The sequence below is a fragment of the Cyprinodon tularosa genome, unplaced genomic scaffold (assembly GCF_016077235.1).
Source record: "Cyprinodon tularosa strain WSP-4 unplaced genomic scaffold, ASM1607723v1 ctg80, whole genome shotgun sequence".
Classification (NCBI taxonomy): domain Eukaryota; kingdom Metazoa; phylum Chordata; class Actinopteri; order Cyprinodontiformes; family Cyprinodontidae; genus Cyprinodon; species Cyprinodon tularosa.
Window position 1 is genome coordinate 573,493 of NW_024039563.1, and position 16,734 is coordinate 590,226.

A 16,734-nucleotide genomic window follows, 5' to 3' on the forward strand; every position below is an offset into this window, starting at 1 on the left:
TAGGGCCAAGGATGAGGGAGGTCTTGTTGGTCTCAATCTCCCGATAGGCTCTCGCCTGTGTTTGACCTTTCAGACATTTTAACATCTTTTTCTGAATCCTACATCATAGCATGGAATAGGCAATTCACCTTTACAATTTGAAGAACACCTGCTTGCTTCTGAGGATTTCCTTTAGCTAACCAATGAGTGTTTGCGTTCTATGACTTATCCAATTACACCAGTTTTCACTAGATGTGGATGGCGCACATGACGTGAAATAAATATTTATAAACATTAAACCGAAGCCAAAAGTAACAAATAACATTTGTGTTAAAAATATAAGGAATGGAAAGTACAGATACTTATATATATAAATATATTTGTGTGTATTGGACTTGTTGGCTCCAGCTGTGCCGTGGGATTTCTTCCGAACCATCCAGCGAACCGGTTGCTGTGTGATTCACCACGCATCCTTGTTGCAAAGCACTCAGGCACAATACACAACCCTCCTCCTCCACATTCTCCTCCTAAAAGGCACGGTCATTGAACTCTCAGGCAAGTGGCAATATTTGCTCACCTGAAACACACACATCTTCCCAATTGGAGCAGGGGTGGGCTCTGAAGCTGGGGAAGGGCTCCTTGGTGCAGCTGTGGCCCCAGAAAAAGACCAAACCAGGAAGTTTCCTGACTGCGTCGGGGGCTCAGGGGCGGAGGACTCTCCTGCCACAGACCTATTGTAAGTTGAAGGAGGCAGGGTTGGTTTTTGTTCGAAACTGCAGGAGGCTGATGAGGTGCTAATCTGTTGAGAGTCTGTGTTGTTGGACCCCAGTTCCCAATGGCCTGTTAGTTGTCAGCGCCCCTGTAAAAAAGGAACAATTTATGGGCCCCAGCTCAGGACTCTGCCATCGGAGTCCACGGGTAAGCAAACACAGATTGGACACTTATGTGGTTGCTCTGGAAGGGCAGGCTTTAACACCGGGCTCCTGGGGTGACACGTAGGCAGCGCCTCCTCATGAGTCTCCCACCCCAACTCCTCCCTCTGCTCCTCTGCAAACACTACAAATTAGCCATCTGCATATGGATGGGCTCTCAGGCCATATGAGGAGGAGGATGACGGCTTAAGATATCTGCTCTGCTGTAATGTAAACCAGAAATACATTTTCATTTCCATCTCTCATGTATGTGAAAAACGAAACAGATGTCAAGGTAAGATGCTTTTGGTATTCTGTGAAGTGAAATGAAAGCACTGAGCTATATCAGATGGGTTCAAGAGTCAGAGGTAATCCCAAACTTGAATTTTCCCCTCAGCTATACAGATAAGACAGCAGCAGATATAACCCTTACTCACTCCCTCTCTCTGTGACTAATGGAAAAAGGAAATGGAGGGCAGGGAGATGTGAAGAGATTTCTGCTTTAATCAAGAGGGATGTTGCATTCAACAGATCTGAGTTGCAGTGATCTCTTACTATCCCCATGAACTAAATCAAAACCAGATCAGCGTTGATGAGTAATTATTCTGTCACAGAGAGGATGCCACCGTTTGTCCCCGTCCCCTGAGACACTCAGGATTATAAAGACAATTACTGATTCACAACTTTTTAATCATGACACTCTGGTTTGCTCTCCTGTCTGCCCAGACAGAATCTGACAGCGTTGTGGCCGGGTGTGAATGGCAATAGCTCATCATGTATTATTGGGTGGACTTGATTGTAGTGATATTTAGCCACAGAGCTTCCCATGGGAGCCTGGCCCTTTAATTAACAGAGCACCCCTGCCCTCCCCTTCGGTTTTTAATTGCCTTCAGTCTGTGATTAAATGTGTATTGGCTCTGCAGTTGGTCCGCCAATGAATAACAATGTGCTGATTTGATGATATTAAACCGAGAAATTGTAAGGAGTTGTGGCAAGTGACTTGGGTCACAGAATCCACTTCGTGTATTAGAGCATCTCATTTAAAGAGACTAAAAATGTACCTAGAGAAGAGAGTATCTAAATGACCAAAAAGACCAAAGTTTGGATCTAGGAGAAGCTCCTTCTTATAGTTGATCCATCTTCATTTTAAGTCTTAAATAGACTATATTATATTTTATAAGTTTCATTGTAAGTTTCATGTTATGTACTACCAGGTAAGTAGTATATCTTCGAAGGACTGTAATGTTTTTCTTTATTATCTCAAAGTATAAAAAAAAACCAAGTGAAAAACCAATGCACGTTGGTTTTAGACGAATCCTGATTTGCAAATGGATTCCAAATCTGTGTAAAGCACTAATTATTAATGCAATTTGCCTCTACAGATGAAAATTCAAGGACAAACAGCATCATAAAGGAAAAGGAACTCAGGAAACGGGTCAGGGATTGCACAATACTTTAGCACAAAATGTAGCATCAGAAAATGGAAAGAGTATGACTTTACTGCAGCATATAATGACCCTTCACTTATGTTTGTAGGTGAAGAAAGAGCATTAATCAGGCAGCTAAGTGGGCCTCATCTGCCTTCATAGCCACAGTAACTCCTGAGGAGCAAAACGATCAATGGCTCAGTTAAAAGATTGTATTGGCACAACAAATAGCTGTTCATTTCATAAAATAGCTAAGACTAGAAAAAACAAGCAGAAATAGCCTTTATTGTCCCAAAATGGAAAATGCATATGTTCCAGCAGCAAGTGAAAAGTAACAGAAGCGCATAGAAGCACATGTATGCAAAAACACCAAGAAATAAGAACAAGAGACAATTTGCAACAAAATAAAAGATTATTTTAACATTTCACCTGTTAAAAAGAAATATAACAAAACAACTGTATGTCTGAGCAGGGTAATCTTAAGAGATGTGTTAAATCTGTATATTGATGCAGAAAAACACCAACAAGCTACAAGAATAAAAAATATGTCAAGTTAAAAGTTTGCTGAAAGCGGTTCGTGCTATAAAGACTTACAGCTTCTGGGAGGAAGGATCTGTGAAAACGCTCCTTTGTGTATCTAAGATGCAGCAGTCACTCCTCCAATTCTGCAACAGCTGATGCATGGGTTAAGAGACATTTTCATGCAGTAATGTTATTTTGCCTAATTCTTTCAGTCTCCGATCACCTGCACTAGGTCTAAGGGGCATCCAATGGAACTGGTCGTCCTTGTGACCTAATTCAAGCACTTCCTGACAGCTAAGCTGCTGCTCCAACAATAAACCATTGGAGTTGGCTGATGCAACCAGAGACTTAAACACAAATCTTCAGGGGCATCCTATGCAAAGGATCTGGGTTTTTATAAACAGGGTGCTTTGATACTTCCTGTGGAGGAGGGATTTCCAAAGTGTGGTGTACACCCCTGGGTGAGTGCGAGCTCCCAGTAGGGAGTGTGGGAGATGAAAAAACTTATGGCGGTCTGATCATTACACAGTGACATTTTTTTCCTCACACCATAAAGAGGTAAAAATAAACATTTCCATTGCAAAAATGTAAATTCAAACTGTAACGTTGGTAAATAAAGAGCATTTTGTTCACAGGAAGATGTGTTTAATTAGAAGGCGTGTTTTTCCACGCTTCATTTTAAAATTTATATAGAAGAAGTTATCCTTCTACTTACCAGCGCTGTCCATGGTGCTGTGACTGAACCGTTACGGCAGCGATACTGATGCGCACATCATGCCCACACTAATGCTACTGCTGGAAAAAATTGGAAATTGTCATTTCTTGACTATGTTCAAGCACAGAGCTGTAATTCTTTTCATAGGATAATGTGATTCTTATAGGGAGAGTTTCTTTTAAAGACGCAGTTTTGGCTCATGGTCTGACTGGGGACACACTGTCTGTGTTTAACAGTCTTTTAAAGAGGATGCTCACCATTGTCCATAAGGTTCTTTATTTTATTTTTTCTTCTTTGTAAAATAATCTTGAAAGATACCAGAGGAGCTCCCAGAACAGAACAGAGCAACGTATTTTTAGTATTGTTACCCAAGCAGATGATGGCGGAAGAGATCACACGCTCTAGAAAAGTTTTAGAGAATACATCTTGCAGCAAACACTTAACGACCTAAGCTTCCTTAAGAAGCACAGTCTGATCTGCCCCTACTTGTAGATGGTTTCATAGTTGGTTCTCTAGGCAAGTTTGTGGTCCAGGTAAACACAAAGGTATTTACACTCCTCCACCACCTCCACTTCTTCTCTCATGATGTTCATAAGATTAAAGGTTTCCTGTTTCTTCTGAAATCTACAATCATCTCTCTTGTTTTGTAGAAATTCAGGATCAGATGATTGTCCTAACCATGCCAAAACGTTGTTCACCTGCTCTGTGTACTCAGTTCCTTGTCCATCTCTGATGCATCCAATGACTGCACATTCATCTAAGTACTGTATATCTGCAGAGGACAGGAATCGGTCTTGAACTGAAGGTCAGAGATGTACAGAGTAAAAAGGAATGGTTAGAATACTGTTCCCTGTGGTGCTCCTGTACTGCTGACTACTTGATTAGACAGCTGACCCGTCAGTCTAACAGCCTGTGGTCTGTTTGTCAGGGGATCCAGACAATTATTGATGCCTCCACCTGAGTCTTATGGTGTTTCTGTCAAAGTAATTAATAGTGAATCATGTTAAATGAGCTTCAGAAATGAAAGAAAATTATCCTAACAGTGATGACTGCCTTCTCTAAATGACAGTGGGTATGTTGAAGCTGGTGTATGATAGCATCATCAACATCGACAACATCGGGACCTTCGCCTTGTTCAGGCGAAGGTTGAAGAGTGGCCGTTGAATCCCACACAGCTGCTCTTCACAGGACTGCACAGGACTTTACCATCTGAACCTGGTGACTTATTATGATTCAGTCCCATCAAGTTCCTCTTCACTTCACTTCTATAGGCAGACAGATGGAAGGGGGATGGAGCAGTACCATCTTCTGATTTGACTGACAAATGCACCAGCATCCATGGCGGAGGTGGTAAATGAAACATTTAAAGTGTTAGAGAGAAGCTTTAGCTAAAATGAGGGTAGGATGTCCATTTGACTGTTGACATGTTAAAGATGCTGAGCTTGTTTCTGAACTGAAACTATTGAAGAATGTTTTCAGTTCATTGGTTCAGTCCAGACTTCCGTCTCTCTAATCATTTTTCTGCTTGAAGCCTGTGATCTTCACTATCCATGATCACACATCTCTAATACTGCTCTTTTGAACTTGCTTTCCAGCCTCTTCCCACATACCCCCTTGCTTTCTCTTGTATTCATCTTAAGTTGCTTTAGTTATTTAGATAATTGGTGATCCTAGGATTATTTTGAGGGAAGCATTTCACTGTTCTGGTGGGGACAGTATAAGCATCTAATTTCTTAGTAAATCACAATATTTTCCCTAAAGCTATAAAGTTTTAAACATTCTATACTTTTCACTGATCTGACCCTGCATGGATTATTGCACAGGAGTCTGGTGTAACACCTAGAGTACATTACTAAACCCATTATGTAGAGAGCCATGATTACTCATAAGGCTGGCTATCATGACCATACTAGTCCATTATTTTGATCATTTCTGCTTGTCTACAGTCTCTGATCTTGTAGGGTTTCAAACTCTACAACTAATTTATGAAGCTAGAAATAAACTACAGATAAAGCTACCAGGCAGTATACCAAAAACTATTCACTGAAAGATGGGGAGAGTTTAACTAGGGAGAATATCTAAATGTCAGAATCTTGCATGCTCAAACAAACGTTAATAAATGGTGTGAATGTATGGAACAAAGTTAGTGTTAACTTATCCAACCATGAGACTGTTTAGGAAAAGGCTCAAACTGGTTTTCTTAAAAAGATATGAGTGGAAGAAGGGTGGTGAACATCATTGGGTATTTTCAATCACTGGAAGATGCATATAGGCACCTATTAATATGTATATGTTTATACGCACATAAATGAATGTCTGTTCAATTAATGGACTGTTGGAGCAATTGACCAGTAAGTTAAACAGGAATGTGGAATATTGAAGATGTTATGGACAGCAGAAGGGGAATAGGTTTACACATAAACACTAAATTATACATATAACAGTTATGAATGACATTATTTCTAATATTTGTATGTTAAATTTGTCTATCCATTTATTTTCCTGTCACGCTTATCCCAAGCGGGGTCTGGAGGGGTGCTGGTGCCTATCTCCAGCTGTCTTCCGGCGAGAGGCGGGGTACACCCTGGACAGGTCACCAGTCTATCGGAGGGAAACACAGAGACAAACAGGACAAACAACCATTCACACACACTCACACCTAAGGAGAATTTAGAGAAGCCGATTAGCCTAACAGTTTCTGGACTGTGGGAGGAAGCTGGAGTACCCAGAGAGAACCTATGAATGCTCAGGGAGAACATGCAAACTCCATGCAGAAAGACCCCGAGCCCGAGTGTTAAATTTGTAATTTTTTTTCTTTTCTTTTTTATAAACTTGTCTGGATTAATTAAATAATTATGCCCCGAGATCCAACTATCAACTGTTGCTCACTGTTCCTTTTGCCTACACAGAACTAAGGTAGAAAGCCTTTAGCTATGCAGCTCCTTGTGCATGGAATTTTTTTTTACAAAGAAACTGGAAATTGACTGAGTTTTTATCTTTAAAATGCTTTAAAGTTGAAGGTGAAATAATTTGAAGCAACCTCAGTGATCTGTAATTATAATTATTTTACTTGATGTGTTTTTTTTATGTACCTGTCATTTAATTTAAAGTATCTCTGTTTATTATATTTTATTATATTTATATAACTTGCTGCCTCTTGGCCAGGACTCCCTTGAAAAAGAGGTTTTTAATCTCAATGGGAATTTTTCCTGGTTAACTAAAGGTTCATTCATTCATTCAAGTAATACCAGCTTGGACTTAATATACAGTCATATTTACAGTCGGTAAAGGCACATTAGGTGTGTTAGAATGGTTCATTAAAGTCCAAAATTGGATTAAATTGAAAATTTCTACCAAGGCCTGGAAATTAGTATTGACATATACTCTCCATCTGTAATAAAAATCATGGGCAACATTAGTAGATATACTTTAGATGTCTCTCTTGGCTCAGGGAAATAAAGACAGAAAGACTTTTTAGGTTTTCATTTTTAGAAATTGTTGAAATCATTTTATGCACACAAAACTGGCCATTGAAGTCGATCCTGATTCTGAATCTGAATCAGAATCTCTGTCAACTTAGCAATTACACTGTTTTTTGTTGTTGTTTTTTTGGTCTACCAACTCCTACCCTTGAGAGCTCCTGCAACACTATACCTATTCCAGCCCACCTTAATTATCAAATTAAGGGCTGGTTACAAGATCAATCATGTTTTGATGGGAAAATTCAGTCATACAGTTCAGGTCTGTAATAAAACAAATGTATAAAATTTCATAGGATAAAATCCTATTAAGACACCTTATAATCTATGGTTGCTTTATGACAGAATATGCATGTTCTCCAGGGCAAATACTTCTGCAGGCTCCATAGGTAGCTTAACCAAAAAAGGAAAATGATTGAAAAGACAGTTAAAAAAGCTTTAAAGATCTTTTATTGTTGAAATTAAAGCCATGAAGCAAGTTATAGATTAAGCAGGTGGTTTATTCTAGGAAAAGTTCCTTTGCTCTGTTCTTAGCCCAAAAACATATCGACCAATATTTCAAGCATTTCTGATAAAAGCCATGAAGAGATAGGAATAATTATAAAGAAGTCTTGCTTGAACCTGCTTTAAATGTCATAGTCTTAGCGTCATCTAATCAGTCCATCTCTCATGATCCAATATTCCTCATTCTACTCCTGTGGTCTTAAAGAAACTGTCACCTTGTTTGATAGATGGAGGGCAGCAGTCAACAAGAATCCCTTACCATGACAAGGGACAAGTATTGAAACCGCAATGCCCTGGATACAGTCAACAGGAAACATATCAAACAGCATTCCTCACAGCATTCCTCTCAATATCAAAAGGTGCTTATTTGAGGATGTCCTTAGTGCATTTACGCCTGTGTTTGCATCCTGACCCACTGGGGCAACCGCAATAACTTTGGACTGCCTCCCACTGCCCCTCACTGCAATGACCACTCTGGGTTTTTTTTTTTTTTTTTGACTGGTTGTGTGCCTTCCCAGTACGGCTGCTTTTCAGATTCATTTCCAGGTAAACACGGTGTGGCCAACCGCAAACCTGCAGCCAACAGGCGTTGTCACAGCTGTGGCAGATAATGGCAAGTCCAAACTGCAGCCAAGCTCTGGAATGTTTACTGTCACCACAGGCAGGTCGGTTGGCAGTAAACATCTTTTTTTCCCAGCACTTTCTGAGAGGAAGGCTCTCTCATTATTAATTTTATTTTGATGAATTACTCGCTTAACCCCCCATAAACTATGACGTTTAACTTAAGCTTGTATACTTGGAGGGGAGCAGAAGCGTAAAAGAGGTCAATCTAAGGGGATCTTTTTTCAGTTAAAAAAAAAGTTAACACATTCTTGCAAACTACTCCTCTGTGTTTGAAGGATGCTTGAGGAGATCCGCCTTCCTTCCACAGAGCACCGATCACCTTTTCTCCATCCCCCAGTTTTCCCTGAACCCTAGAAAACCTTTACAGTTTTCCAACTAGGGCTTTGTTGCTGTAGGTGTAGCTCTTTTCACTTTTCTAACTGACTCATTAAACTTTCACCTCTTAGTGGCTTTCATTGAATAATCAGAGAAGTAATGGTACATGAATGTGTGAAATGTTACACCGGTCATTATGGAGGTCGACTGATTAAGAAAGTGGCAAATCTGGCAAAGCAATCAGGTCGGGAGGCAGACAACATCACACAAGTCTGCATGGTTTAATTGATAAAAAATTGGAAATACAGTATTTACTCAAACAAAACTTCAGTTATAAGCTACCAAAAACACAGCTTTTCCACAGATAAAAAAAACTTGGTTTACTTACGTCAGCTCTAACATTTTATCCAAGAATTTAGCACAAGCTTGTGGGCTTTGCTCAAACTGAACAATGGCAGTTGATAATAAAGTAAATGGACAGGCCAAGCTGCTTTTTATTTCTAAGGAAGTTTTTTTTTTGTAATAATAATTTTTTTAAAAAGATTTTCCTTCAAAATGTCCAAAAATTTTAAGAAGTTAGTAGCAATGTGTAACACAATATTTAAAGTAAGACAGAAAGCATATTTTATCTGACTGTACGACAAAATCTAAATTTGGTAAAATCTCTATCTATATATAGATATATCTTTATCTATATATTCCAAAACACAATTTGGGATTAAAGCTTTATGCAAGCTTTAACAACAGTAAGAGGGAGTGTTGTATTCCTTCTAACAGGAAACAGGAACATTTTCACAATTGCACACATAAACAAAATTGACTGAATGGAATAATTTAACAAACATTGCAGATTATTTTATCATCAGTGTGTAATCACTGCACTATAACTTCACCAGTAAAAGATAATTTCTTCTGAAAATGTTCTAAAAATCTTGTCTTTTTCTTGTGAACCCAGTAATATCAATGGTTTTGTCTCATTAGTTGGATGCAGCATTACATTCCTAGATAGATAGCTATACATTTACCGGTATATCAAATAATAAGATGTTCATAAAGATAAGAAAATATTCATGGTAGGTCATAACGTTTATTATCCCAACCATTGTATCAGTTCTTTCCATGGAAACTAATATATTATGCTAGTTGATAATCTTGGGCATTTATTTAGGTATTTTTCTCTGTTAAAACTTGAATTAAGGCTCCAGTTCCTATTGAGTAATACACTACAATTTGTTATTTTAGAATATTTATTTTAAATCCATCCATCCATCCATCCATCCATCCATCCATCCATCCATCCATCCATCCATCCATCCATCCATCCATCCATCCATCCATCCATCCATCCATCCATCCATCCATCCATCCATCCATCCATCCATCCATCCATCTCTCTTCTGTATTTTTGGTTATTGGAACCATTGCCTATCTGCAGCTGTCTAGGGGCGAAAGACAGGCTCCACCCTGGACAGGTGGACAGTCCATAGCTTGTCAGTATTTTGAAGCCATATTTTGCTTCTTATTTTAAAATTCTAATGTCTTTTTTCTCCTGATTATTTCATTTGATTTCAAGATTAGGCTGAAATGCCAGACACACATTGATCAAAGGGTTCAATAAAAGACAAAAAATTGCAGCCTAGAAGCAGACAAACAATTTTACAAATAAAAAATGAATTAATAATCAATGACTGCAATTTAACGACCTTTACACATTAAATAAATTCCGGCATAAAAACAAAAAGCATTGTCCGCTTAAGGTCAATTAATTAGCTGCAAGAGTGCCACCTAAATTTTACTGCATTCCACAAACAAATGTTTTTTTTTCCATCTAAATGTTAACATATAGTAAATACAGACTGACTGAGTTTTAATACTCAACACCATCATCACCCTGTTAATGAAGTTGGTATCAGCAGTTAGATTTTATATTTTACAAGCTGCTTGCAGCAGATGTTGCTGTCTATTTCTCCCTTATCTAGATAAATATTATTTAAAAGCGAAATCTTCTTGGTACACTTTTTCGCATTGAATAACTAAACAGACACAATCCAATAGGATAGAGTGGTATAAAAAAACACACTTTGATCTCAGGCAAACACAGACCTGAGTCCTTCTGCAGCCCTGGAAATAAGCAGGCCAACATTGCTCTGCTGCATGTGAAAAGTTCAGCAGTTCATTTACAGTTAGGAGGATGACTAATATAAAAGCAAACATGTATCATAGAGAAAGGAAGAAAGAAAGGAAGAAAGAAAGGAAGAAAGAGAGGGAGAGAGAATGAGGAAAAATGCAAATCAGGATGATGGAGCAACTGTCATGAGCCCTAGGTGAGGTTTTTTGGTTTTTAGCAGAATCCAAAATGTGTCCTTCACCCCATGTGAGAGGACTTTGGCACGTTAATGATTAACCTGTTATTAGCAACGTGTCTCATTCAGGGACAATATGTCATTAAAGGTCATGCAAATGTTTTACAAGATAAGATTTTTAAAATTTTAAATGAAAAATATCCCCTAAATACCAATAGATAAATACAATTTAGATAACCAAATAATATTTATGCGAAAGTAGATAATAGTTTTTTATTTATTTATCACATTTTGTTCTATTTTCAATAGATTCCTGGATTGTGTAACAAACGCAAACAGCTGTGTGCGTTCGTGCATTCACACAAAAATGTGACCTATTTTGGAGAATTTACGTAAGAGAAAGGCTTGATAGAGGAGCAGAAAAATGAAAAACACGCACTGGTGCATGCATTTATTTAGTTCAAATTTTGCAAATCCTTAGCCTATATTTTATGACTTTAGGAAAACATGAAACGTTTGCAAATTCATTAAATTGTTAAACGCTTAAAGTGAAGTTTGACATTTTACAGCAGATCAAGACAAGAAGATGAGGCGCAGATTTCTTCATCTCAAGCAGCGCGTCGGTGCAATCCCAAATCCTCAAACACAGGGAGCTTTTTTCTCATGATCTCATTTCCAAGTTAAGCAGACTGTGTTGGTCCCTCGTCAACACGACAGGTTTACTCGCTTTTACTAATGGGGGCTCTATGCTGATAGTTATGCTCTTGCGTAAATATGCAGTCAAATAGATGTACAACCACGACACGTGGCTGACACCGTTCCGCAGCCTCACCTGGGTGTTTGTTTCATACAAATACTGTACGGGCTGCAAAAATGAAGGGCCTCTGGATCACTGCAGGCCGACGGAGCCCAAAAGACGGAATTTAACAAATTATGCAAACGTGCATTATTTAAAAGCCCCACTCTAAAACCCATAAAAACAGAAAAAAACAACTTAAACCTAAGGCCTAAAATTACTATTTCGTAATGAGCCATATGCAACTGTTTTCTATATAGAAAATTTAACGCTGCATTAATAATTCCCTTGATAATTATACCAAATTATATATATAAATCATGCATTATTTTATGCTTCGGTTATATGTTAAGAAAAATAAAACAAAATGCTTACAAATTGATTTATTTACGGTATAATTTTGTAAGGTCAGTTAGAGTGTGGCGTCCAACAGATGGCGCTGTAAAGCTATGCCATGTAAATTAGAAAATTAATTAGAACATTTTAAAACAGCATTCAGTATTTCACATATATGATAAAGGCCTAATAGGGAAAACATTTTTGGAAGAATTTGACACATTGGATTTCAATTAGTAAAAAGTCGTTTCTCTGCAGAAGTGACGCCATTTAACGCGTTATGTGGACCCAAGGAGCAAATTTGCATAAAACTACATAGCAGAACATTTTATTTTAAGAGATTATTCTTTTAAAGAAGCTCTTTCGCATCTTTAAAAAGAATAAAAATACAAATTCTTACCTTTTTATTTTAATTTTTTCCTAAAACTCCCATAGAAGATTTCTGATATATTTTCTATTATGTATAAAACGTAATCTTGCACTTTTGTGGTGCTGGTGTAAAATAATCAACGGTTATCATGTTGGTTGTGGCCATAAACGCAGCACAATAAAAATGGCTTATGATCTGAACACATCCGAAGTGGAATAAACTCAATGGAGGATGTGCGTAATGAGCATCAAACATTCCTTTTTTTAATACCCCCCCTCTCCCTTATAACCCTAAGATAAGGTTAGTTTATAATGAAGCTTTTTATACCAAACTGTTCTTTTCAGTAAGCGCAGGTGTACAGTTGGGGGTGGGGGGGGGGGGGGGGGGGGTGGAAAGGGGTGGGGGGAGTGGAGGGAAGCTTGAGGAGTCTCACGCCTAGGTGCGAGCAGATTATTCAAATAGGGCCCAAGGCGTAGAAGTAGGGATTGGAGGCTTGCCTGGCGCACAGAGCTTATATCACAGTGCTAACAGACAGCGCGGAGCGTCATTTGGACTCCAGCCTCTGACGGGCGCATCACGGCTGGCTCCGCAGGACGCACATGCACCAAGTCCTTGACGGAGGGACGGACCCCGACCAGAACACATTAACTGGTCCCCTGTCACTTCCTATCAGAGAGACTTTTGGCTTTTTCCTCTGCTGGAAGACGCTTCGTAGAAGTCCTCCATGATGCTTGGAGCTGTTAAAATGGAAGGACACGAACATACCGACTGGAGCGCCTACTACGGAGAGCCTGAGGTGGGTACCTTAAATATATATATATTTTCCCGCTCTAAAGCCGATCCCATTTTATACAACTCAATATTAGCCCTGAGATAATATTAACTTTGTGATCAAATATTGACTTGAGGCGCCTCCAAATCCTCCCCCATCTCCACGCAGCGCGCTATCCTAACAAACTTGCCTGACATGTAATGGGGGAGGAAACTTTTCACTCAAATATTAAAACATTATTATTATCATCCTTTTTTTTCTTTAGTCATCTTTGCTCTTAATAAACACTTTGTGATTAAGGGTTAGGGAACTGGTTCGCATATAGTGCGCTTGTGTTGCAGACGCACGGCTGTTTCCAAAGCCTTTACGCATTTTAAAAGCATTGCTTGTTTCGTTTAATTTCTTATATTTATGCTGATAAATAATTCTTAATTTTATGTTGAACAATAATAATTAATTAATATCAACACAGTTAATTCATATTATTAGATATATTTATTTATTGTATTTATTTAAATGAGGTTTTGTGTGTTGGAATTATTGTTGATGCTGTTTTTTCCTGACTGTGCCAAACTCACTGATGCCTCTCTACCCCCCCCACCCCCCCAGTGTTACACCTCGGTTGGCAACATGAACACCGGCCTGGGAATGAACTCCATGAATACCTACATGAGCATGTCCGGCATGAGCTCCACAGCCAACATGACGGCCAACACCATGAACATGTCCTACGTCAACACCGGCATGAGCCCCTCCATGACGGGCATGTCGCCGGGGACTGGAGCGATGAACGGCATGGGCGCGGGCATGACAGCCATGAGCGCAGCGCTGAGCCCCAGCATGAGCCCCATGACCGCGCAGCCCGCCTCCATGAACGCCCTCACGTCTTACACCAACATGAACGCCATGAGCCCCATTTACGGACAGTCCAACATCAACAGATCCAGAGACCCCAAAACTTATCGCAGGAGCTACACCCACGCCAAGCCCCCCTATTCCTACATCTCCCTGATCACCATGGCCATCCAGCAGTCTCCCAGTAAGATGCTGACGCTGGCAGAGATCTACCAGTGGATAATGGACCTGTTCCCCTTTTACCGACAGAACCAGCAGCGCTGGCAGAACTCCATCCGCCACTCGCTCTCATTTAATGACTGTTTCCTTAAAGTGCCCAGGTCGCCCGATAAACCCGGGAAAGGTTCGTTTTGGACTCTCCACCCGGACTCCGGAAACATGTTCGAGAACGGCTGCTACCTGAGGAGGCAGAAGCGCTTCAAGTGCGAGAAGAAGATGTCGCTGAAAGACGGCGGGCGAAAAGCGGGCGACGGCGGCTCGTCCAACAGCAGCTCGGAGAGCTGCAACGGGAACGAGTCGCCGCACTCCAACTCCTCCTCCGGCGACCACAAAAGGTCCCTGTCGGACATGAAGGCGGGACAGGCCCTGAGCCCGGAGCACGTCGCCGCAGCGGCGGCCGCGGCGTCGCCGGTGGCGCAGGGGCAGCACCTCATGTCTCAGCATCACTTGGCCCACGAAGCCCATTTAAAGCCGGAGCACCACTACTCGTTCAACCATCCGTTCTCCATCAATAACCTCATGTCCTCAGAGCAGCAGCATCACCACAAAATGGACCTGAAAACGTACGAACAGGTGATGCATTACTCCGGATACGGCTCCCCGATGGCCGGGGCGCTTTCTATGGGCTCCATGGCGGGGAAAGCCGGCCTGGATTCAGCGTCTATACCAGACACATCCTACTACCAGGGGGTCTATTCCAGGCCCATCATGAACTCCTCATAGACCCCGAGGACAATCTACACCTTAGATTTGTATATTTGTAAAAAACAAAAACCGAAAAAATATAGACTTTGTGTACATTATGTATTTCGGATATTTTTGACGTTTACCACCGTTTTAGTTGTCAAGTTTGTTAGTAGCCTGATTGCCTATTTTTGAAGGAGAGGATGGGGGAGATAAAAAAAAAAAAAAATGTTGAAAATGTGACGAAATCTGTTCGGCTTCTGGACTGGACCCCAAAGATGAAACAACAAAACAAGTTGCTGTAAGATACCTGACACCCGCTAATCGGGATTCCTAAATGAACTTAAATGCATCACATTCACATCAATCGTTTGTGTAATTCCTATTTATGGCTTGTATATGTGTATTCTTGTAGTGACAAGAACAGAATCTATATTAAAGTGTTATTGGTTTTGTTTTCTGAACATTGTGTATTATTATTATTATTATTATTATTATTATTATTATTATTAGGTCTATTATTATTATTATTATGTTGCCACAGGAGTTCAAAATTGAAAATACAAACACCTGTTTCTTTAGATGAAAATTGTTCCTTTATAAATAATTCTTCAGAAACAGAAACATAAGAAAACAACAATAGGAAAAAAATGCAGATAATTAACATGTTTTATGTATGTATACGTGTATATCTATATATAGATATTTCTAGATATGTAATCATACATTAAGATAATTTTTGGAAAAACTAAACTACAATTAAAACATAGCAGATTAGGTGTTTTAGGGTAAAAATAGGTTGAAACTGAAGAAATATTTATTCTATCATGCGCGCTAACCAGTGCTCCACCTGCACGCCCCAGGATTTATTTATTCTTTACATTTTTGGAAAGTAAAATAATTTTTTTTACTACCTAGAAAATAAAAATACCAATTTTTTTATTATCATCTCCGTTTTAATTCACTTTAATCTTAAAATTGAAATACATAGCAGAAAAAATAATTACATTATATAGCATAAAACATCCGCCAAATAAGATGCGCTACACACAGCGGGAAAAAAAGTCCTGTCTATGCATCCATTAAAGGTATTCTAAATTGTGGAATATGTTTGTCACCACAGTGCTCTTCTAATAAGGCCCATAATTTCAGTTGGGGATTAATAGCTTTGCAGGATAAAACCGAGACAATGCTCACAAATTGTCTCCCAGGAAATGCAAACAAAACAAATTAATCCCAAACAGAAATTCAGATACTCATGCATCAATTAGGACTTACCTTTAGACTAATGTAGAATATTCATATTATTATTTTTTTAATGTGTGGAAAAAAAGTTGCAAAAACCATAAAGGTATTAGATCTTATGATGACAGAAAAGAAACTTTTTTTTTCAATGCAAGCCCATAATAATCATGTCACACATTTCCAAAACCAAATGAACTGGTGCGCTATAAGGATACCAAATCAAACAATAAAATTCCCTCGCTTACAGTGTGTCAATCAAACACAATACAGGCCTGTCAATCTCCCTCTCCAACATGTCTTCCCTCCCTGTATCAGCACAGTCACACACACACACCGCAAAGTTTAGATGAGTGAATCAGATTAAGTGTCATTGTCAGATGGAACAACCTCCCGCAGTGCAGGAGAATAGCTGCAGCAGAGGAGGCCTGATTTGGGGAACTGAGCTCCCTCAGTGATGCTCTAACTTCTTTCCTCACAATCTGTGTCTCCATTGTCTACTCCCTGTTTTTAAAGAAGGGTGACCCTCCCTTCTTGTTAGATAAGGCAGACTAGTTGTTGTTCAGATGAATCCCCCCCCCCACCAGCCGCACCACAACCCGTCCCACCTTCACTCACTCAACTCCAAGGCCGGGGACGGTTTCTGCTCCCTTTATAAGCCCAAATGTCACCCTTTGGAAC

General features: G+C 39.6%; 1 protein-coding gene across 1 annotated transcript; it reads left to right on the forward strand.

The window, feature by feature from the left end:
• Window positions 1–12,753: 12,753 nt before the first annotated feature.
• On the forward strand, window positions 12,754–15,275 carry foxa2 (forkhead box A2). Its single transcript, XM_038271615.1, has 2 exons — window positions 12,754–13,077; window positions 13,663–15,275. Exons 1-2 carry the CDS (start codon window positions 13,006–13,008, stop codon window positions 14,848–14,850), a joined length of 1,260 nt encoding a protein of 419 aa, XP_038127543.1. The 5' UTR covers window positions 12,754–13,005; the 3' UTR covers window positions 14,851–15,275.
• Window positions 15,276–16,734: the final 1,459 nt, after the last annotated feature.

Bases quoted from the DNA above. Each gene is read 5' to 3' on its own strand.
- foxa2 (XM_038271615.1), top strand. From the start codon at position 13,006: ATGATGCTTGGAGCTGTTAAAATGGAAGGACACGAACATACCGACTGG. The intron at 13,078-13,662 runs GTGGGTACCTTA...CCACCCCCCCAG, and splicing joins CCTACTACGGAGAGCCTGAG to TGTTACACCTCGGTTGGCAA.